At 46.7% G+C, this 23,586-nt stretch overlaps 6 protein-coding genes across 6 annotated transcripts; 5 read left to right on the forward strand and 1 right to left on the reverse strand.

Annotated features, from left to right (window-relative positions):
• Positions 1 to 826: 826 nt before the first annotated feature.
• LOC146724913 (uncharacterized) lies at positions 827 to 6,070 on the reverse strand. The gene is made up of 4 exons (XM_085488165.1): positions 3,675 to 6,070; positions 3,251 to 3,437; positions 1,764 to 2,955; positions 827 to 1,641 (listed from the first exon to the last, which is right to left on the reverse strand). The coding sequence occupies exons 1-4, from the start codon at positions 6,068 to 6,070 to the stop codon at positions 827 to 829; spliced, it is 4,590 nt and encodes a 1,529-aa protein (XP_085344291.1).
• Positions 6,071 to 10,370: 4,300 nt separating this feature from the next.
• On the forward strand, positions 10,371 to 12,054 carry LOC114940548 (uncharacterized). The gene is made up of 2 exons (XM_029315275.2): positions 10,371 to 11,097; positions 11,237 to 12,054. Exons 1-2 carry the CDS (start codon positions 10,371 to 10,373, stop codon positions 12,052 to 12,054), a joined length of 1,545 nt encoding a protein of 514 aa, XP_029171108.2.
• Positions 12,055 to 12,451: 397 nt separating this feature from the next.
• On the forward strand, positions 12,452 to 13,429 carry LOC146724914 (uncharacterized). Its single transcript, XM_085488170.1, has one exon. The coding sequence runs from the start codon at positions 12,452 to 12,454 to the stop codon at positions 13,427 to 13,429; it is 978 nt and encodes a 325-aa protein (XP_085344296.1).
• A 1,120-nt stretch (positions 13,430 to 14,549) lies between these two features.
• LOC114940553 (uncharacterized) lies at positions 14,550 to 16,565 on the forward strand. The gene has a single exon (XM_085488173.1). It carries the CDS (start codon positions 14,550 to 14,552, stop codon positions 16,563 to 16,565), a length of 2,016 nt encoding a protein of 671 aa, XP_085344299.1.
• A 33-nt stretch (positions 16,566 to 16,598) lies between these two features.
• Positions 16,599 to 18,591, forward strand: LOC114940550 (uncharacterized). The gene is made up of 2 exons (XM_029315277.1): positions 16,599 to 17,325; positions 17,465 to 18,591. The coding sequence occupies exons 1-2, from the start codon at positions 16,599 to 16,601 to the stop codon at positions 18,589 to 18,591; spliced, it is 1,854 nt and encodes a 617-aa protein (XP_029171110.1).
• Positions 18,592 to 18,678: 87 nt separating this feature from the next.
• Positions 18,679 to 19,656, forward strand: LOC146724915 (uncharacterized). Its single transcript, XM_085488191.1, has one exon. It carries the CDS (start codon positions 18,679 to 18,681, stop codon positions 19,654 to 19,656), a length of 978 nt encoding a protein of 325 aa, XP_085344317.1.
• The last annotated feature ends 3,930 nt before the right edge of the window (positions 19,657 to 23,586 follow it).

The raw sequence follows: 23,586 nt of genomic DNA on the forward strand, positions 1-23,586 counted from the left end.
TACCTTAAAAAATATTATTATTTTGAATGTGATAATTATTAATCAGAGAAAATCTAATAAAATTCTTTTCATACCATATTCTCTTACAATTACCATAACTTTTAGGTTAAATTCTAAGAGAAAATTCTCTCAGTGTTTTGATTAATTATTAAAATTACTTGTAAAAACGCGCGGCGCGCACAGCACACGTTGCTCGATGCGGACGGCAATAGTTTACACGGCAAAGACACGACAATCATAATCACAATCTAAGAGAATTTTTTCTTAGAATTTACCTAGAAAATTATGGTAATCGTAGGACATTATGATGTGTGTATAAGATTTAACGTTGTAGGATGCCGGGTTAACGTGATCAAATGATTGTACGCGTTTTGAAACGGTTTAAATTAGTTTATTCACTTTCTACAAGTTTGTCGCGTACCGAGACTTATGTTTCTCGGCGCTCGCTCTCTCGAGGGCTGACTCGAGGGCTGCGCGAATTTCGGAGCTCGCGTAGGGCGGCAGCCGATCGGGGTCCTCGATTGGACCATCAGAAAATCAGGCGATGTACACACGCCAATTAGCGGCGAGTGTACACGTTGGTTTCACGTGTTTCCTTGGCGTAAACACTAAGGAATTTAACAAAAAAACATTCTAGAAAATTCGATCGTCCTCGAGGATTCGATCCGAAGAACGAATCTTCAACATACCGCCCCGCCTCGTATGCGAACGAATGCGAAATAAACTTAAACAAAGCGGGAGCGAATCGTCGAGGAAGATGATTACAAAAAACATACAGGTGAAGACGACTCGCACTGAGAAAGTCGTCTCGAAGATTACATAACTCTTACAAGTTAGCGGCTTCATCCGTTGCGGACGCGTTAGAGTTATCACGTATTGGCAGTCGGCATAATTGCGCAATAGGTCGTTTCAATGTGGACCGTGCGGTGCGTATGGTCACAACTCGAACGAGTCCATCAGATCCGGGATGGATTTGCTGTACTCGGGCAAGCTCCCATTTGCTCGGAGGGAACACGGGACTTTTAACTAATACTAATTCGCTTATTGCGAAGTTAGGAGACTGCTTGCACCACCTGTTTCGCTGTTGAAGCGAATGTAAATAATCCTGTGACCAGGCACGCCACACGGTTTCCTGCATGGCACGGACTAGTTGCCATCGCGAGAGCCTACGCGGGTCGATCGCGAGTACCGATTCCTCCGGAACGGCTACGAGGGGCCGTCCAATCAGAAAGTGACCCGGGGTAAGCGCCGACAAGTCACCCGGGTCGTCCCTAAGCGGAGCGATTGGTCGCGAGTTAAGGCACGCTTCTATTTTACATAGAAGCGTCGCGAGTTCAGCCCTCGAAAGTGTGTGGGAACCAACAGCGCGCCTCAGATGCGTTTTAAGGCTCTTGACTCTGGCCTCCCAAAGGCCGCCGAAATGTGGAGCGGCGGAGGGAATGAAATGCCAGTTCACTCCGTCGCCTGCGAGTGCGTTTCGCAATTCAGCATCCTTCCATAAGGATTGAAAGTGTCGATGAAGTTCGTGGTTGGCTCCATGAAAATTTGTGCCGTTGTCGCTATACATGTGACGCGGCAGACCTCTTCGGCTAGCGAACTTCTGATAGGCTGCAAGAAAGCCGGGCGTGGAGTAATCTTCCACTAATTCGAGGTGAATTGCCCTTGTAGCAAGACAAACAAACAGAGCGATATATACCTTTCTGGCCTTTTGCCCTCTGCCGACGAATGAATTACGTGGAGTGGGCCGGCGTAATCAACCCCACAATGAGTAAAAGGCGCCGAAGGGGTGACACGAGCGGCTGGAAGGTCGCCCATGAACTGAGAAGACAATTTAGCCGCGTGACAAGTGCAGACTACACATTTTCGAATGTGCGCCTTTACTGAGCTGCGGCCTCCAATGATCCAGTATCGCTGACGCAGCACACGGAGTACTAGCTGTGTCCCCCCGTGGAGCGTGGATTTATGAGCGCGATCAATTAAGAGATCGGATAAGTGATGTTTCGGAATTATTATAGGATGTTGCTCGTCATAGCTGAGCGCGGAATTCGTCAACCGCCCGCCAAGACGGAGTAAAGAGTCCTCTCCTAGAAAAGGACTCAATTTGCTCAACGAGCTCGAATGCGGCATGGTGCCGTTATTCTTTAGTGAGCGCGTTTCCCGCTCGAAGAATCTCTGTTGCAGATAGCGCAACCAGAAGATTTCCGCCCTCCTAAACTCATCGGCGTTCAGAAGGGGGAAGAGTTGGGAGCGAGACGCGCTCTTTTCTTTTACACGAAGAATAAAGCGATTCATATAGGCAGTCACGCGGACAAGCTTGGTCCAAGTGGAGAACCTATATGGGAGTTCCCATTCCTCGGCCTCTTGAACATGGAACGTCACAGGCCGTCTTCTTTCCACCGACACTTGCTGATCGGTGGCAGTGTCGAGCGGAGCTGAGACATTCAGAATCGGCCACGCAGTCGATGGCTTCTGAAGCCATCGTGGACCGTTCCACCATAGCGGGTGAGTCACGAGCTCGGAGGCGGTCAAGCCGCGCGAGGCACAGTCCGCCGGATTATCTCGAGACGGAACGTGATTCCAACAAACAGAATCCAGACAGGTATGCACTTCGGATACGCGGTTAGCCACGTAGGTGCTCCATTTTGATGGATGTTGACGGAGCCACGCGAGAGCGATGGTCGAATCCGTCCATCCGTATATTGGAATCGGAGGTAATTTCAACGATGTCAAGGTCCACTTGATTAGCCGGCTGAGGAGGACGATAGCGTTCAGTTCCAAGCGCGGGATGCTTACGGTTTTGATCGGCGCGACCTTTGTTTTAGCAGCGAGCAGAGTGATTTGAAACTTCGTTGGCAAAGGAAGCACTCGAATATAAACGACCGCCGCGTAAGCGCGGTTTGAAGCGTCGGCAAACCCGTGGATTTTGAACGCGAGGTTATTGGAATGTCGACCGGTCTAACGCGGTATTCGGACGCGGTTTAATGATTCTAAATCGTTGGTGTAGCTCTCCCAACGATCGCGCAACTCCTCTGGAAGAGGGGAGTCCCAATCACATTTGAGAAGCCATAACTCTTGTAGCAAGATTTTCGCGGTTACAACAACCGGAGCAGCCCATCCTATTGGGTCGTATAATTTTGCCGTGAACGAGAGAACGGAACGTTTCGTGTGCGTAACCGATCTCAACGGAGTTATCACGAATTTGAACGCGTCCTCTTTAGCAAGCCATGAAAGCCCGAGAATCTTCTTTTACGAGTAAGTGATCGGTGACTTCCGGCTGATGAGCCGAAAGTCCTTGAAGAAGAGAGGAGGCATTAGAAACCCACTTTTGTAGTTGAAAACCTCCCTTTTGCAGGATTTCAACTAGTTGGACACGAGCTTCTATCAATGAAGTCGTATCGTCCGCGCCAAAGAGCGCATCGTCCACGTAGAGGGACTCGCTGAGAATTGAAACAGCCGCGGGATAGTTGTCACCTTTATCTAGAGAAAGCTGTTTCAGTACCCTTATTGCGAGGTACGGAGCGGGGGCGAGCCCGTACGTTACAGTGAGAAGGCGATAGTGTTCAATCGGCCCATCGGCCGACGATCGCCATAAGATTCTTTGAAAATCCGCGTCAGACGGATGCACGAGAATTTAGCGGAATATTTGAGCAATGTCCGCCGTGTAAACAAATTGCCATTGACGCCAGCGCAATAATATAGCGGAGAGGTCTTGCTGCAGTCTCTGACCGATCAGTAAGTAATCGTTAAGCGAAGTCTTATTGCTCGTTTTGCACGAAACGTTGAAGACAACGCGCAATTTCGTAGTGCAACTCGAGTCGCGCAAAACGGGATGATGAGGAATATATACCGGCTCGAACTCGGAGCGGTCAGATAATTCCACCTTCCTTATATGACCGAGCGAATTATACTCTCGTAAGAACTCGTACTGCGCGTGAAGTTCAGGACGAAGCCGTAGCTTTCCTTCCATTTTATTATAAAGCGAGGTTGCAATGTGCAAAGAATCACCGATTTTTATCGGGAAATCATGCCTGAAGGGCAATCGAACCGCATAGCGTCTCTGAGGGGTACGATAGTGGTTGGCGATGAAATGAGCCTCGCACCTCTCCTCCTTCTCCGTGAGAGGGACAGGCCGCGAGATCTCCTCATCTTCCCAGAACTTCTGGAGAAGAGAGTGCGTGCTTTGTTCCAACACGCAGTTTAATACAGATGCTTGAGCAGTAGTAGTCGGCCTACTATTTGTGGGGCCGGAAAGGATCCAACCGAGAGCGGTCAATTGCGCTGTCGGAGTTCCAATAGGACCTTGACAGACATCGCGCTTCAGAAGCGAGCCGTAAAGGTCAGCACCGATCAACAAATAAATTTGATGTTGACTTGAAGGATCAGGATCAGCAAAAGATAGACCCTGTAAATGAGGCCACGCATCGAGGGGCTGAATCCGCGAGGCAGCGTATGAAGTAATGCGTTGAAAAATGTAAGCCGTCAGAGGAAAGCTCGGGTCGGCTTGAGCACACGGGGTTAACTGTAGTGTTACGCGCGATTTCGCAGTACCCGTGTATTTTTCGCCGAAGCATTTAATTTGTAAATCGGCTCGTTGCCGTTTAGTGCGCAACGCCTGTGAGAGCGATTCTGATATAAAGCTAAAGGTGGATCCTTGATCCAACAACGCGCGAACCTTTAAGCAGCGACCCTCCCCAGTGTGGAGGTCGACCCATGCCATTGCCAAGAGGACATTTGGATGTTCCTGAAGCGAGGGCGGTACTATCTGGACGGCCGCGATCGTATTGACCGTCTGATTTGTAGTCGCCTTAGATGCGGCTTGTGACGCAGATTCGGAGGTAGTAGCCTCGGAACTGGCCAAGTTATCGAAGGCATTTTGATTTGCCGCTGAATGCAGCAATGTGTGATGCAAGCGACGACATTGTCTGCACCGATATTTGCTCGGGCATTTCGACGGGAAATGTCCGGACTTTAAGCAGTTAAAGCAAAGTTTATGCTGGCGCGCGAGAGCAAAGCGCTGTGAAGCTGATTTCTTCGCGTAGTCTTCGCATTTCGAAACGTGATGCTCACCGGAGCAACAAATACATTTAAAGGCAGTCACGTTGTTTACCGTTAAACGCGGTTTATCATTTTTCGAAGAACCGGAGTCCTTGCTTAAATCGGCAAAGTCCGACAATCCGCGTATACGGAGAGTTAAAAACTCATTAAGCTCCTGATAAGAAGAAGGCTCATTTCGTTTGATTCGCGTTAAATTCCATTCGGTACGTGTTCTCGCGCTAAACTTTTGCGTTATTGTATAAACAAGAATGTCGTCCCATTGTTCTACGGGACGATCGAGATTTTTTAATACGGCTAACGATGCAGACACTGTGTCGCGCAATTTTCGCAAATCGCTTACAATCTCGCTTTTCATTACCGGAAGGCTAATAAACGCGTGTAAATGAGCATAGATTAACGCTTGCTTATCGTCGTATTCATTGGTTAACAATTGCCAGGCAGATTCGTAATTCGCATCGGAAATTTTTAAATTATTGATCAGCAAGGAAGCGTCTCCCGTTACGCTCGTTTTTAAGTAATGAAATTTTTGAGAATTTGAAAGAGCGTCGTTAGTTACTACGAGAGATTCAAAAATGTTTCGGAAGTTTTCCCAATCGGTTAATTTCCCAGAAAACTTTGGCAGCGCGATGCGTGGCAATTGGAAGCAATGATTATTTGTTTCGCGAACGGAGGAATTGGAACTACGATCGGTAAACGGAATTGTATTAGGAGATAATCGACTTATCGTATCTTGCAGCAGATTGGCCGTGTCGATGTAGACATCCTCAGCTCTCAGGAACTCTTCCAGAGTGAAGTACGGCAAGGTCGTTTGCTGCTCCGTGGTCGTCTTTTGAAGCAGTTTGACATGAAGGCCGCGGCAGGCGGCCCAGTGCTCCTCCAACTTGGCAAGCCTACTTCGCGTCTTGGCGAGTGTCACGTTTGATTTGGCCAGCTTCTTGAAGTTGACGAGATCTCGTTTGATCTCGTCAATACAAGCTCCCTGCTCGATGAGCAGGTCACTCACGGCATTCGACATGATTATCGATGTCGGATTGTTGAATCGTTTATCGATTATTCGCTACTAAAGCGAAATATTCAAGCGCGCGCGCAGACTTGAAGCGCCCGCTGATTGACGCGCGAGAGAGAGTGAGAGAGTCCGAGCGCGAGTTAGCGCACCGTCACGTTAAGCCGTTATCGGCTGTCTTTCTCACACGAAGCGATTGCGTGGCGCGTGATAGCGGCGTCGAAATTGCAAATCGCGTGGTTTTTTAAATCTTTAGAAACGTCGAAAATCACCGAAATGATCGAGAGAGTCAAAGAGAGATGCACGACGCGGACGCGTGATAGCGGCGTCGAGATAGCAAGTCGCGCACCTTTTAAAATGTTTTAAAACGTCAAAAATCAACAAGATAATCGAGAGAGTCACAGAGAGATGCACGACGCGGACGCGTAATAGCGGCGTCGAAATAGCAAGTCGCGCACCTTTTAAATGTTTAGAAACGTCGAAAATCAACAAGATGATCGAGAGAGTCACAGAGAGATGCACGACGCGGACGCGTGATAGCGGCGTCGAAATAGCAAGTCGCGCACCTCTTAAATGTTTAGAAACGTCGAAAAGCAACAAGATGATCGAGAGCACAGATTAATAGACAGATCGCCAAAGGTCTGGATGAAGGAGAGACCAGCATTTCTCACTGATTTCAGCGCCATATTGTAGTAGTGGTCAATGCAGTAACTATTAATACGTTCCCAAGATAAGAGCGTCTCATGCTCATGAACTCGTCCGGCGGCATGTACGAGATTTATCTTTTCGTAGCGTTCGCGTATTTCGGAAAGGACAGAATTTTATGATGTTATAAATAAATAAATAAATAAAATATTAACCTGACCTATTATAATTATTTTTTAATAAATGTTTCATTATTATTATCATCTAAGTCTAAGTCGTTTAATTAATTTTTAGTTTTTTAATAATTAATTTAATTTATTCTAATCATTTTAATATGTGAAAAATACTAATACGTATACGTTTTATAATGAATTAATATATTTCGAGAGTCAAATTATATATTTTTAATAATATAAAAGTGTTCAAAAATTATATTTGACTTTTAATTTTTTATTATTTTAGCAAAGAGTTCCGAAATCTCTTACACACATAATAGGGATTTTGTTCATCCATATAATTCGCAATTAAGTATATATGTTAATTATTAATTTTAATAAAATACAAAATTAAAATTAAAGGTCAAATATAATTTTTGAACATAAATATATTTAATTTGTTATAAAACGTATACCCGTGATAGTATTTTTCTCGCACAAAAATAACTAGAATAAATTAAATAATAATCCTTAAGGTTGCCAGTAATAATTAATAAAAAACCACTCCTCAATGTTTAAAGTCGACCAGACTGGCAATAATTTATTATAAATAGTTATTTGAAATACAACAACGTTTCGGCTGTCAATGCAGCCCTTTTCAAGTATGTTCGAAATTGAGAAGGAAATTAATATAATTATTTAAGTCTGTATTTTCTGTCTAAAAATCGATATTTTCTTCCGATGAATATGCGAAAAAACCGCGGAAAAAAGGCTCGCCCGATATAAACAAGTAGGCGATAAATCAGGATTATCCTAACAAGCTGTCAATAACAACAACATTGCTCAACCGAAAGCAACGATTACCTGCATTGATTATCAGATGTAATAGACATGCGCCGTTCGATCACGTGGCTTCCGAAAGCCAATCGATCTCGCTATCGAGCATTTCGCGCATGTCAGGTACGTGCTTGTTTCGCGTAAATTACGGGGCCGCCAATAAAGACAGGCGCCCTCGCGTCACCTTCGAACATTTTTAAATAACCGAAATTAATTGGTGCAGTAAAAATTAGTGGGGCTTCAGTACCGCACCGATAAAAGAAGCGCCCACCAAAATTGCGCGGCTAGTCTCTCGAGTCTCAGTACGTACAACCGCTATTAAACCGCTTAGAAATCACCGCAATTATTACCGCACACTCACTTGGAAATCGATCTCGGCTTATCTATTGGAACTTTTGTAAAATTACTGTATCGTTTAAATTGTGAAAGTAAACTCTGTGTTAATTATTAAAGGGTGATTAATTTCTTTCGGCCTTCTAATACGCGCTCTCCTTCATCGCGTTCGCTCAAACATATTTTTGGTCCTTCAAGCCGGATTTATCAGTTCGTCGCGCCGGCACGCGTGTGAACATTCTTGAAGACGAGAGTGAAGTGCCTGAAAAAGAAATACAGTGAGTGTCACATCATGGATGCCGCTATATTATTAGATAGTCAGCGTGAGATCCAAGTTCGAATCTCACGCTCGGTCAAATACCTGAAGAAGATGGGCGCTCCTAACATCACATCCAGTGCCGTCACTACCCGCATCAGACTTCTTGATCAAGCCTGGGATAAGTTCGTCATCCAGCACGATCAGCTGCGCATTTGCCCTGAAAGATAAGTTCAGGGAAAGTGATTACGTTACTTCAGGGCTCCATGATTTGACTGAAAATACGTACGTACAGCAAAGGAGCATCCTGGACGGCTACGCTGAACGCATTCGGTCAGCCTCGGAAACCGTCAAGCTAAACGAAGCCGCTCCTCGAACCGCATTACCTCGAGTCAGGATTTCGCAGTTTTCGGGAGCTTACTCCGAGTGGCCAACCTTCCGAGATCTCTTCCTGTCTGTCGTCGGTGATAACGCCACCATCTCTAACATCAAACGCCTGCATCATCTTCGGTCGAGTTTGAACGGACAGGCTGAAAAATTGATAAGTTCATTACCGGTGACAGGAGACAACTACGAACGTGCATGGACGATACTGTGCAAACACTACGAAAACGAGAGAGAACTCATCCGATGCAACTTCGCCGCATTCACCGCCGTGCCGAGAATGAAGAACGGAACCGCTGACGAACTGCATCGCATCCACAACGCTGCCGTCACAGTCGTCAACGCACAGGAGAGTATAGGTCGTCCTATTGAATCTCACGGAATGGACCTCCTAAACTATCTTATCGTCGAACAATTCGACGCACACACTCGAATGGAATGGGAAAATTCCATATCCGACTCCAACAAGTCACCACCGCACGAAACACTTTTGGAGTTCATGACGCGACGGATGTTCACACTTAACGCCGTGCATCCGAAGACTCTCAAGAAGAACTTCGGAGAGTCTTCACGAACGGCGAAGACACATGTTGCGAAGCACGGAACTGACCTTCCACAATGCGCACTGTGCCATGAAAGCACCATCTGATGACGTGTCGCGAATTTAAGACGAAATCCGCTGCAGATCGAAAGGCCTTCGTTGAGACGCACAGACTGTGTTTCAACTGCCTCGGAAATCATTATCTTACAAAATGTCAGTCGAAGAAGAACTGCTACACATGCAAGGCACGTCATCACACTTCACTGCACGACGCATACAACACGGTCACCGCACATACACCAGAAGCCACTTCACTCGCCGCACTGCACAAAGCCAAGGAGCAGAAGGCTGTACTCCTCGCCACTGCTCGGGTGAACGTAGCCGATCGCCATGGAGCACCGCACGACGTCCGAGCACTGATCGATCAGGGATCAGAGGTGTCAATCGTTTCTGAAGCACTGGTGCAACGACTGAACCTGCCTCGATCACGCACCGACATGGCCATCTTTGGGATCGGAGGCGCACGACCAGGATCAACGCGTGGCAAGGTCACGCTGCACCTCACTTCGGACATCACGAACGCCCGGCTCTCCGTGATTAGCGTTTATACTGCCACGCCTATCACTTCTCCAAGGCTCCACGTCCAGCACACCAGAAGATTGGTCGCATATTCGAGGACTCCAACTGGCGGATCCTCAATTTCGCGAGAACGATCCAGCCGAGCTACTCCTGGGAGCGGAGGTGTGCTCCTTAATTCTTGAAGAGGGTTTACGCAAGGGTGAACCTCAGATGCCAATCGCGCAGAAGACATCACTAGGATGGATACTCTCTGGAGGCTCCGACGTCGCATCCGCAGAAGAGCACCGTCGCACATTCCAGTGCACTGCCGATCACGAGCTACTCGAGCTGGTGCAGCAGTTTTGGGAACAGGAACGGGAGCCCAACGCAGTCACGACACTCTCCGCCGAAGAGCAGCAATGCGAGGAATTCTTTGTGCACACGCACACTCGCACCTCTTCAGGACGATACGTGGTGAAGCTGCCGTTCTCCTCACCAATCACTGCACTCCGCGAAACCCGCAAACCAGCTGAGCGGCTTCTCACAACGATGGAGAGGCGATGCCTCTAGGACCCTCGATTCGGCAATCTGTATTGCAACTTCATGACAGAATACGAAGACCTGAAACATATGACGCTGGTGACATGCTCCACAACTAGCAATCAGTCAACGTACTTACCACATCATGGAGTACTCAAGGAGTCCAGCGCCACGACGAAGCTGAGGGTCGTGTTCAATGGGTCGCAGCGAACACGAACAAGAGACTCTTTAAACGCACATCTCATGACTGAAGCAAATCTTCTGCCAGCTCTTCCTGACGTACTACTCCGATGGCGTCAACACCAGTATGTCTTCGTTGCTGATATAGAGAAAATGTATCGGCAGATACTCGTGCATCCGGATGACTGCAAATTCCAAACGATCCTGTGGCGTCATTCAACTGATGATGAAGTGCGAGAGTACCAGCTGAGAACGGTCACCTACGGTCTGGCGTGTGCTCCGTTTCTCGCCATACGGACACTCCGTCAGCTCGCAACAGACGAAGAAAAGCAGTTTCCTCGTGGCGCCGTGGCTCTGCGTCGAGATTGTTACGTCGACGATGTGGTCACCGGCTCAAATACGCTGAACGATGCGATCGCACTCCAGATGGAAATTCGCAACCTCTGCTTGGCGGGCGGATTCCCGTTGAAGAAGTGGGCAGCCAACGACGAGAGGATCCTGACTGGAGTACCAAGCGATCATCGTTTGCAGCAATTGCCACCAGCCTGGGAAGGAGAGCCATTCCACGCTAGGACTCCGCTGGCACCCGCAACACGACCAGTTCTCCTTCGTATTTCATCCGCACGCTGCCATCAACCACACGAAGAGAACGATTTTGTCCGAAACCGCACGGCTCTTCGATCCAATGGGGTGGCTCGCTCCAGTCGTGATTCGAGCAAAAATTCTCATTCAATCCACGTGGCTGCAAGGATTGGACTGGGACACCCCGCTGCCGCTATCCGACGCTCGAGAGTGGCAACGTCTTCTAAAAGAACTCCATCTTCTAGATCAGGTGCGAATAAAACGCTGGCTCGCGACCGGAGCAGATAAGACCTCGCTGCAGCTTCATGGCTTCGCCGACGCATCCGAACGAGGATATGCCGCCGCAGTATACATCCGCATCACTGAAAGGAACGAAACGTCAATAAGGTTATTGATAGCCAAAAGCAAGGTAGCACCCGTCAAACAAGTGACCTTGCCGAGGCTGGAGTTGTGCGCCGCCACGCTACTCACCAATTTGACGCGACATATCAAACAAACGCTCGACCTGGCAACATCAGACACGTACTTATGGTCGGATTCAACAGTGACCCTCCAGTGGATTCGCGGTCACTCCTCACGCTGGAAGACTTTCGTCGCCAATCGAGTCGCTCACATCCAGACGCAGCTGCCTAATGCACAATGGAGACACGTAGCTGGTCGCGACAACCCTGCGGACTGTGCATCAAGGGGTATTAATCCAAGCGAACTAATCAATCACGCTCTATGGTGGACAGGACCTACCTGGTTATCACAGCACGAATCGGCCTGGCCAAATTCCGAGATGGAGATCCGAGGAGACGACGTGCCAGAAAGGAAAGCCACGAGCTTGATGACTGTCAACCGGGTCATCGTCGAGCCAGAAATCCTGCTCCGCTTCTCATCTCTGCATCGCCTGCTACGGATATCCGCATGGTGCCGTCGCTGGCTGCGCGCTTCTGAGCCGACTCACACCGCTGGACTTAACGTTGAGTCCGGAGGAACTTGACATGGCACTCTTTCGCTGGCTTCGAGAAGTGCAGACACTGCACTTCACGGACGAGATCACCGCAGTCGCAGCTGGACGCTCCGTCGCACCAAGCAGCACATTAGCCAAGCTGACTCCGTTCCTCGACAACCATGGTGTTCTGAGAGTAAGAGGTCGGCTTAAGAACGCCCTGCTGACACAAGATGAGAGGCACCCGATGATCATTCCAACCTCGTCGTGGCTAACTCGTCTGCTGGTGGAATCCTGTCACCGTCGGACGCTGCATGGCGGAGTGCAACTTACCCTGGGGCTGCTTCGACTGCGCTTCTAAATTCCACGAGGACGCACAGTTGTGAAACAGCAACTACATCGTTGCGTCACCTGCACAAGATGGCGAGCAACGACGCTTCAGCCACCGATGGGTAATCTACCCCGCGATCGGGTCACTCCGACTCGGCCATTTCTGCGCACTGGAGTGGACTATGCAGGACCCATCCTCATCCGGACGAGCAAGGAACGAGGACACCGCGCCTATAAGGGCTATATCGCAGTATTCATCTGTTTCTGGTCCAGAGCCATCCACCTCGAACTTGTCTCGGATTACTCTTCAGAGGCCTTCATCGCCGCTTTACGTCGCTTTGTCTCACGTCGAGGTCTCTGTACGGACATATATAGCGACTGTGGAACGACCTTCATCGGGGCTGACCGCACTTTACGGAGACTCTTCGTCGCTGCATCCACAGAGGGTCGTGGAATCGCACGCGTAGCTGCTGAACATGGCATGCGGTGGCACTTTAATCCACCAGCAGCTCCGCACTTCGGCGGATTGTGGGAGGCAGCCGTCAAATCCGCTAAGTATCACTTACGGAGGGTGATAGGTGAAACCACTCTCACCTTTGAGGAACTGACCACTCTCCTCACACAAATTGAGGCCTGTTTAAATTCTCGTCCATTACAGGCACTCTCTGACGATCCAGACGATATTACAGCACTGACTCCGAGCCACTTCCTGATCGGCGCGCCGCTTTTCGCCATCCCGGAGCCAGTACAGGAGGACAACAGTGGATCCGCAGCATCACGATGGCATCATCTCCAGGCGATGCGAGATCACTTTTGGCGGAGATGGTCGGGAGAGTACATCCATGAACTCATCTCACGACCTAAATGGTTGAAGGTCGATACGACACCTCGCATCGGAGCACTCTGCATTGTGCACTCCGAGATTTCGCCTCCAAACCGATGGCCTCTCGCCCGGATCACAAAACTGCATCCCGGCGACGACGGGATCGTACGCGTGGTCACCGTTCGAACCGCGACCTCCGAGCTCGTGCGTCCGCTCGTAAAAATCGTCTTACTTCCCGACTTCACAACGGACGTAACGACACGCAACGCATAGACAGAAATGCACGACGCGTCACATCACTCACACACCTTTGCTCACGTTCATTCGCTACGCACTTGATTACACATCACATACGCACTGTAACCACTGTTCACATTCACACACATTATTTCACATCGAAACCGCGTTTCACTATTCTCAGCTGATCGCACCACACTGTCAACACGTGTTCATCGTTTCAGCTGATCGAGCGACAGTCCACGCGATAATCACGTGTATCTCGCCGCGCCGGCGCGCGCCTACCCCACTATCAATCGCGATCGAAAAGTCATAGCGACTTATTGTCAGCGGGTGACAAGGCGGGCGGGATGTTCGAAATTGAGAAGGAAATTAATATAATTATTTAAGTTTGTATTTTCTGTCTAAAAATCGATATTTTCTTCCGATGAATATGCGAAAAAACCGCGGAAAAAAGGCTCGCCCGATATAAACAAGTAGGCGATAAATCAGGATTATTCCTAACAAGCTGTCAATAACAACAACATTGCTCAACCGAAAGCAACGATTACCTGCATTGATTATCCGATGTAATAGACATGCGCCGTTCGATCACGTGGCTTCCGAAAGCCAATCGATCTCGCTATCGAGCATTTCGCGCATGTCAGGTACGTGCTTGTTTCGCGTAAATTACGGGGCCGCCAATAAAGACAGGCGCCCTCGCGTCACCTTCGAACATTTTTAAATAACCGAAATTAATTGGTGAAGTAAAAATTAGTGGGGCTTCAGTACCGCACCGATAAAAGAAGCGCCCACCAAAATTGCGGCGGCTAGTCTCTCGAGTCTCAGTACGTACAACCGCTATTAAACCGCTTAGAAATCACCGCAATTATTACCGCACACTCACTTGGAAATCGATCTCGGCTTATCTATTGGAACTTTGTAAAATTACTGTATCGTTAAATTGTGAAAGTAAACTTCTGTGTTAATTATTAAAGAGGTGATTAATTTCTATCGGCCTTCTAATACGCGCTCTCCTTCTCGCGTTCGCGCAAACATAACATTTTTTGGTCCTTCGAGCCGGAGATTTATCAGTTCGTCGCGCCGGCACGCGTGTGAACATTCTTGAAGACGAGAGTGAAGTGCCTGAAAAAGAAATACAGTGAAGTGTCACATCATGGATGCCGCTATATTATTAGATAGTCAGCGTGAGATCCAAGTTCGAATCTCACGCTCGGTCGAATACCTGAAGAAGATGGGCGCTCCTAACATCACATCCAGTGCCGTCACTACCCGCATCAGACTTCTTGATCAAGCCTGGGATAAGTTCGTCATCCAGCACGATCAGCTGCGCATTGCCCTGAAAGATAAGTTCAGGGAAAGTGATTACGTTACTTCAGGGCTCCATGATTTGACTGAAAATACGTACGTACAGCAAAGGAGCATCCTGGACGGCTACGCTGAACGCATTCGGTCAGCCTCGGAAACCGTCAAGCTAAACGAAGCCGCTCCTCGAACCGCATTACCTCGAGTCAGGATTTCGCAGTTTTCGGGAGCTTACTCCGAGTGGCCAACCTTCCGAGATCTCTTCCTGTCTGTCGTCGGTGATAACGCCACCATCTCTAACATCAAACGCCTGCATCATCTTCGGTCGAGTTTGAACGGACAGGCTGAAAAATTGATAAGTTCATTACCGGTGACAGGAGACAACTACGAACGTGCATGGACGATACTGTGCAAACACTACGAAAACGAGAGAGAACTCATCCGATGCAACTTCGCCGCATTCACCGCCGTGCCGAGAATGAAGAACGGAACCGCTGACGAACTGCATCGCATCCACAACGCTGCCGTCACAGTCGTCAACGCACAGGAGAGTATAGGTCGTCCTATTGAATCTCACGGAATGGACCTCCTAAACTATCTTATCGTCGAACAATTCGACGCACACACTCGAATGGAATGGGAAAATTCCATATCCGACTCCAACAAGTCACCACCGCACGAAACACTTTTGGAGTTCATGACGCGACGGATGTTCACACTTAACGCCGTGCATCCGAAGACTCTCAAGAAGAACTTCGGAGAGTCTTCACGAACGGCGAAGACACATGTTGCGAAGCACGGAACTGACCTTCCACAATGCGCACTGTGCCATGAAAAGCACCATCTGATGACGTGTCGCGAATTTAAGACGAAATCCGCTGCAGATCGAAAGGCCTTCGTTGAGACGCACAGACTGTGTTTCAACTGCCTCGGAAATCATTATCTTACAAAATGTCAGTCGAAGAAGAACTGCTACACATGCAAGGCACGTCATCACACTTCACTGCACGACGCATACAACACGGTCACCGCACATACACCAGAAGCCACTTCACTCGCCGCACTGCACAAAGCCAAGGAGCAGAAGGCTGTACTCCTCGCCACTGCTCGGGTGAACGTAGCCGATCGCCATGGAGCACCGCACGACGTCCGAGCACTGATCGATCAGGGATCAGAGGTGTCAATCGTTTCTGAAGCACTGGTGCAACGACTGAACCTGCCTCGATCACGCACCGACATGGCCATCTTTGGGATCGGAGGCGCACGACCAGGATCAACGCGTGGCAAGGTCACGCTGCACCTCACTTCGGACATCACGAACGCCCGGCTCTCCGTGATAGCGTTTATACTGCCACGCCTATCACTTCTCCAAGGCTCCACGTCCAGCACACCAGAAGATTGGTCGCATATTCGAGGACTCCAACTGGCGGATCCTCAATTTCGCGAGAACGATCCAGCCGAGCTACTCCTGGGAGCGGAGGTGTGCTCCTTAATTCTTGAAGAGGGTTTACGCAAGGGTGAACCTCAGATGCCAATCGCGCAGAAGACATCACTAGGATGGATACTCTCTGGAGGCTCCGACGTCGCATCCGCAGAAGAGCACCGTCGCACATTCCAGTGCACTGCCGATCACGAGCTACTCGAGCTGGTGCAGCAGTTTTGGGAACAGGAACGGGAGCCCAACGCAGTCACGACACTCTCCGCCGAAGAGCAGCAATGCGAGGAATTCTTTGTGCACACGCACACTCGCACCTCTTCAGGACGATACGTGGTGAAGCTGCCGTTCTCCTCACCAATCACTGCACTCCGCGAAACCCGCAAACCAGCTGAGCGGCTTCTCACAACGATGGAGAGGCGATGCCTCTAGGACCCTCGATTCGGCAATCTGTATTGCAACTTCATGACAGAATACGAAGACCTGAAACATATGACGCTGGTGACATGCTCCACAACTAGCAATCAGTCAACGTACTTACCACATCATGGAGTACTCAAGGAGTCCAGCGCCACGACGAAGCTGAGGGTCGTGTTCAATGGGTCGCAGCGAACACGAACAAGAGACTCTTTAAACGCACATCTCATGACTGAAGCAAATCTTCTGCCAGCTCTTCCTGACGTACTACTCCGATGGCGTCAACACCAGTATGTCTTCGTTGCTGATATAGAGAAAATGTATCGGCAGATACTCGTGCATCCGGATGACTGCAAATTCCAAACGATCCTGTGGCGTCATTCAACTGATGATGAAGTGCGAGAGTACCAGCTGAGAACGGTCACCTACGGTCTGGCGTGTGCTCCGTTTCTCGCCATACGGACACTCCGTCAGCTCGCAACAGACGAAGAAAAGCAGTTTCCTCGTGGCGCCGTGGCTCTGCGTCGAGATTGTTACGTCGACGATGTGGTCACCGGCTCAAATACGCTGAACGATGCGATCGCACTCCAGATGGAAATTCGCAACCTCTGCTTGGCGGGCGGATTCCCGTTGAAGAAGTGGGCAGCCAACGACGAGAGGATCCTGACTGGAGTACCAAGCGATCATCGTTTGCAGCAATTGCCACCAGCCTGGGAAGGAGAGCCATTCCACGCTAGGACTCCGCTGGCACCCGCAACACGACCAGTTCTCCTTCGTATTTCATCCGCACGCTGCCATCAACCACACGAAGAGAACGATTTTGTCCGAAACCGCACGGCTCTTCGATCCAATGGGGTGGCTCGCTCCAGTCGTGATTCGAGCAAAAATTCTCATTCAATCCACGTGGCTGCAAGGATTGGACTGGGACACCCCGCTGCCGCTATCCGACGCTCGAGAGTGGCAACGTCTTCTAAAAGAACTCCATCTTCTAGATCAGGTGCGAATAAAACGCTGGCTCGCGACCGGAGCAGATAAGACCTCGCTGCAGCTTCATGGCTTCGCCGACGCATCCGAACGAGGATATGCCGCCGCAGTATACATCCGCATCACTGAAAGGAACGAAACGTCAATAAGGTTATTGATAGCCAAAAGCAAGGTAGCACCCGTCAAACAAGTGACCTTGCCGAGGCTGGAGTTGTGCGCCGCCACGCTACTCACCAATTTGACGCGACATATCAAACAAACGCTCGACCTGGCAACATCAGACACGTACTTATGGTCGGATTCAACAGTGACCCTCCAGTGGATTCGCGGTCACTCCTCACGCTGGAAGACTTTCGTCGCCAATCGAGTCGCTCACATCCAGACGCAGCTGCCTAATGCACAATGGAGACACGTAGCTGGTCGCGACAACCCTGCGGACTGTGCATCAAGGGGTATTAATCCAAGCGAACTAATCAATCACGCTCTATGGTGGACAGGACCTACCTGGTTATCACAGCACGAATCGGCCTGGCCAAATTCCGAGATGGAGATCCGAGGAGACGACGTGCCAGAAAGGAAAGCCACGAGCTTGATGACTGTCAACCGGGTCATCGTCGAGCCAGAAATCCTGCTCCGCTTCTCATCTCTGCATCGCCTGCTACGGATATCCGCATGGTGCCGTCGCTGGCTGCGCGCTTCTGAGCCGACTCACACCGCTGGATTAACGTTGAGTCCGGAGGAACTTGACATGGCACTCTTTCGCTGGCTTCGAGAAGTGCAGACACTGCACTTCACGGACGAGATCACCGCAGTCGCAGCTGGACGCTCCGTCGCACCAAGCAGCACATTAGCCAAGCTGACTCCGTTCCTCGACAACCATGGTGTTCTGAGAGTAAGAGGTCGGCTTAAGAACGCCCTGCTGACACAAGATGAGAGGCACCCGATGATCATTCCAACCTCGTCGTGGCTAACTCGTCTGCTGGTGGAATCCTGTCACCGTCGGACGCTGCATGGCGGAGTGCAACTTACCCTGGGGCTGCTTCGACTGCGCTTCTAAATTCCACGAGGACGCACAGTTGTGAAACAGCAACTACATCGTTGCGTCACCTGCACAAGATGGCGAGCAACGACGCTTCAGCCACCGATGGGTAATCTACCCCGCGATCGGGTCACTCCGACTCGGCCATTTCTGCGCACTGGAGTGGACTATGCAGGACCCATCCTCATCCGGACGAGCAAGGAACGAGGACACCGCGCCTATAAGGGCTATATCGCAGTATTCATCTGTTTTTGGTCCAGAGCCATCCACCTCGAACTTGTCTCGGATTACTCTTCAGAGGCCTTCATCGCCGCTTTACGTCGCTTTGTCTCACGTCGAGGTCTCTGTACGGACATATATAGCGACTGTGGAACGACCTTCATCGGGGCTGACCGCACTTTACGGGAGCTCTTCGTCGCTGCATCCACAGAGGGTCGTGGAATCGCACGCGTAGCTGCTGAACATGGCATGCGGTGGCACTTTAATCCACCAGCAGCTCCGCACTTCGGCGGATTGTGGGAGGCAGCCGTCAAATCCGCTAAGTATCACTTACGGAGGGTGATAGGTGAAACCACTCTCACCTTTGAGGAACTGACCACTCTCCTCACACAAATTGAGGCCTGTTTAAATTCTCGTCCATTACAGGCACTCTCTGACGATCCAGACGATATTACAGCACTGACTCCGAGCCACTTCCTGATCGGCGCGCCGCTTTTCGCCATCCCGGAGCCAGTACAGGAGGACAACAGTGGATCCGCAGCATCACGATGGCATCATCTCCAGGCGATGCGAGATCACTTTTGGCGGAGATGGTCGGGAGAGTACATCCATGAACTCATCTCACGACCTAAATGGTTGAAGGTCGATACGACACCTCGCATCGGAGCACTCTGCATTGTGCACTCCGAGATTTCGCCTCCAAACCGATGGCCTCTCGCCCGGATCACAAAACTGCATCCCGGCGACGACGGGATCGTACGCGTGGTCACCGTTCGAACCGCGACCTCCGAGCTCGTGCGTCCGCTCGTAAAAATCGTCTTACTTCCCGACTTCACAACGGACGTAACGACACGCAACGCATAGACAGAAATGCACGACGCGTCACATCACTCACACACCTTTGCTCACGTTCATTCGCTACGCACTTGATTACACATCACATACGCACTGTAACCACTGTTCACATTCACACACATTATTTCACATCGAAACCGCGTTTCACTATTCTCAGCTGATCGCACCACACTGTCAACACGTGTTCATCGTTTCAGCTGATCGAGCGACAGTCCACGCGATAATCACGTGTATCTCGCCGCGCCGGCGCGCGCCTACCCCACTACCAATCGCGATCGAAAAGTCATAGCGACTTATTGTCAGCGGGTGACAAGGCGGGCGGGATGTTCGAAATTGAGAAGGAAATTAATATAATTATTTAAGTTTGTATTTTCTGTCTAAAAATCGATATTTTCTTCCGATGAATATGCGAAAAAACCGCGGAAAAAAGGCTCGCCCGATTTAAACAAGTAGGCGATAAATCAGGATTATCCTAACAAGCTGTCAATAACAACAACATTGCTCAACCGAAAGCAACGATTACTGCATTGATTACCGATGTAATAGACATGCGCCGTTCGATCACGTGGCTTCCGAAAGCCAATCGATCTCGCTATCGAGCATTTCGCGCATGTCAGGTGCGTGCTTGTTTCGCGTAAATTACGGGGCCTCCAATAAAGACAGGCGCCCTCGCGTCACCTTTGAACATTTTTAAATAACCGAAATTAATTGGTGAAGTAAAAATTAGTGGGGCTTCAGTACCGCACCGATAAAAGAAGCGCCCACCAAAATTGGGCGGCTAGTCTCTCGAGTCTCAGTACGTACAACCGCTATTAAACCGCTTATAAATTACCGCAATTGTTACCGCACACTCACTTGGAAATCGATCTCGGCTTATCTATTGGAACTTTGTAAAATTACTGTATCGTTAAATTGTGAAAGTAAATTCTGTGTTAATTATTAAAGAGTGAATGATTTCTATCGGCCTTCTAATACGCGCTCTCCTTCTCGCGTTCGCGCAAACATAACAAAGTACATCTATAAAAAGTTCAATCAAAATAATTATAATTTAATACACTTATTCGCAACAATTAATTATACATTTAAAAACAAAAATGTGTTACATACCAAATTTAAAACAGTAAATCAACTTCTATGCAAACTACCGACAATGTTAACGCTTGTTTTGATGAACAATGCAAGACTGACAGAAGTAAGCACATATTAAATAGATGTTAACTGTTCACAAGAATCTTAGTCACTAAGCGTTAAGAAGATAGAGACGAAACTAAATGTGTCTTTCGTAATTTAAATCGTCATAATAAAGTCAAATAAATAAAAATAAATAAATAGGTGGATATAAAAATAAAAATAAAATTAAAAGTAAAAATAAATATAAAACGACTTAAATAACGTCAAGAACACGATCATAAATCCCACTGAAATTCTCCGTATCTTTCTGTAAATTAATACTTTTTCCTTGTTTTTTTATGTAAAACATTTCTGCAATTTCTCTTTTTCTTGTCTGTTTTTCCTCATGCAGAATCACCGGAGAATCCCAACGGAACTCATGATCGTTGCAAGTCCGATGTAAACTAACGACAGAATGCAATGTCTTGTCTTTTTTTATGTTATTTCTATGTTCTTTAATGCGCGTTTCTAAATGTCTCTTTGTCTGTCCTATATAAGCCGAATCGCAATTCGCACAATCAATTTTATAAACAACATCAGTTCTTTTTAAGTTTTCGATCCCATCTTTACCTCTTTTTATCAACGTGTCCAATTTTTTTGGGACAGTATACAAAGCATCAATTCCACTTTTATTGATGCAACGCGTAATATTCTCGCTAAGATCTTTAATGTAAGGTAACACAATGCAATTTCGCGTATCAAATTTATTTCGATTGGGCGAGTTAAGATTACCGCCAAATTTAATCGCTCGAAGTCTTTTATTGATGTTTTTGTTAATAATTGTTAACGGGTAACAATTATTAATAAGGATTCTTTTGATTAAATTAATATTTTCTTCATGAAAAATAGGGTCAGCGAGTAAAATAGCCCTATCAACTAGGCTTGTAATCACGCTAATTTTATATCTCATAGGATGAATAAATTAAATTACTCATAAAAAAATAAAAAAATAATTAAATAATTTATATTTTATTTGATAATAATAAAACATTTTATAAAAAAAACAGATTCAATAAATATAAGTATATATATAACATGTACTTATATTTATTGAATCTGTTTTTTAATAAAATGTTTTATAAGCTTAGAAAACTTGACTTCGACGTAACTAGCAAATTTTATTTAATTATTTCACGACGGTTTGACGTAATAAAATGTTTTATTATTATTATATAAAATATAAGTTTAAATTCTTTAATTAATTTTTAATCTTTTATGATTAATTTAATTTACTCTAATTATTTTTGTACGAGAAAAAGACTATCATGGGTATACGTTTTATAATTAATTTAATATATTTGTGTTTAAAAATTATATTTGACCTATAATTTTAATTTTTATTTTATTAAAATTAATAATTAACATATATACTAAATTGCGAATATATGGATGAAAAAAATCCCCATTATGTGTGTAAGAGATTTCGAAACTCTTTGCTAAAAAATAATTAAAATTAAAAGTCAAATATAATTTTTAAACACTTTAATATTATTAAGAATATATAATTCGGTTCCCGAAATATATTAATTCATTATAAAACGTATACGTGATATTATTTTTCTCATATAAAAATGACTAGAATAAATTAAATTAATTATTAAAAAACTAAAAAGTAATTAAACGACTTAGACTTAGATGATAATAATAATGAAACATTTTATTAAAAAAAGATTCAATAACTAGTAGGTCAAGTTATAATTTTTTATTTATTTATTTATAACATTATGAGCTATTAAGCTCATCATCTCGTTCGTTCTTTGTCTTGCTTTCATTCGGCAAGTCACAAACGATATATGATACTCGTATGTTCCTACTTCAACTCTCGAGAATCTGAAACAAACGAAACTCGTGTCCAATATACAGGGTGTCCGGTAACTAACAGACCAATGATTACAAATGGATTCTTTGGTCAATTTGGGAACGATTTTTCTTCAGCGAAAATGTCGAAAAAGGTCATCATTTTTTACAACTTTCCAATCTTTGTCATTATATATCTTTATAACTAAGCCTTAAATTAAAATTTTATTATAGTAAACTCTACCTGAAATTAACTGAAGAATGTAATTATGTTAGACTTTTAACTCCAAAACGTTTAGTTTTCAAAAAACCTATTTTTTTCAATCGCTTATAACTCGAAAATTATTGACTTCTCTACATTTTTGCTAAGGAAAAATCGTCTCCAAATTGGCCAGAGAATCCGCCCTTAATCATTGGTCCGTTAGTTACCGGACACCCTGTATATATTATATAAAAGTGTATAGCACGTCAGAAGCTTGTGAGCTTACAGCGATAAGTAAAAACAATTGCGTATCTATTTCATTGCGTTTATCTGTTTAAACGCGCGCTTTAATTTTTCCAACGTTTTTGCCTGTTTATATTTTAAAGGTCCTCTCTTCTAAAAATCTTGTTTTAAAGATCCTCTCCGCGAGCAAAATTCGAAAACATAAATTATTTAATATTTTTACTTTATTATTTGTAAATCCTCGGTAATTTCAAAATTTTTCTATTTGAAAATTATTAATTTTCTATTGCCAATTAATTTTATCACAGACTTTACTCTTACTTCCATTGCACTTTCGTTTGCGGTTTTCAGTATACGATTTTTTATCGTAGTTACTGAAAATTATTATTGTGAATTATACTTGTGCAGTGATTTGAAGAATTTACAATTTCGTTGAAATTGTTGATTCTTCAAAAAAATTACGAGATTCGCGGAAATTGCGTGCTTTTTTGGCATTTTCCGATCGCGGCAGGCGGTTATTTTTGATT

The sequence above is a fragment of the Nylanderia fulva genome, unplaced genomic scaffold, assembly GCF_048542155.1.
Source record: "Nylanderia fulva isolate GAGA-0341 unplaced genomic scaffold, ASM4854215v1 Scaffold1106, whole genome shotgun sequence".
In the NCBI taxonomy this organism is placed as follows: Eukaryota; Metazoa; Arthropoda; class Insecta; order Hymenoptera; family Formicidae; genus Nylanderia; species Nylanderia fulva.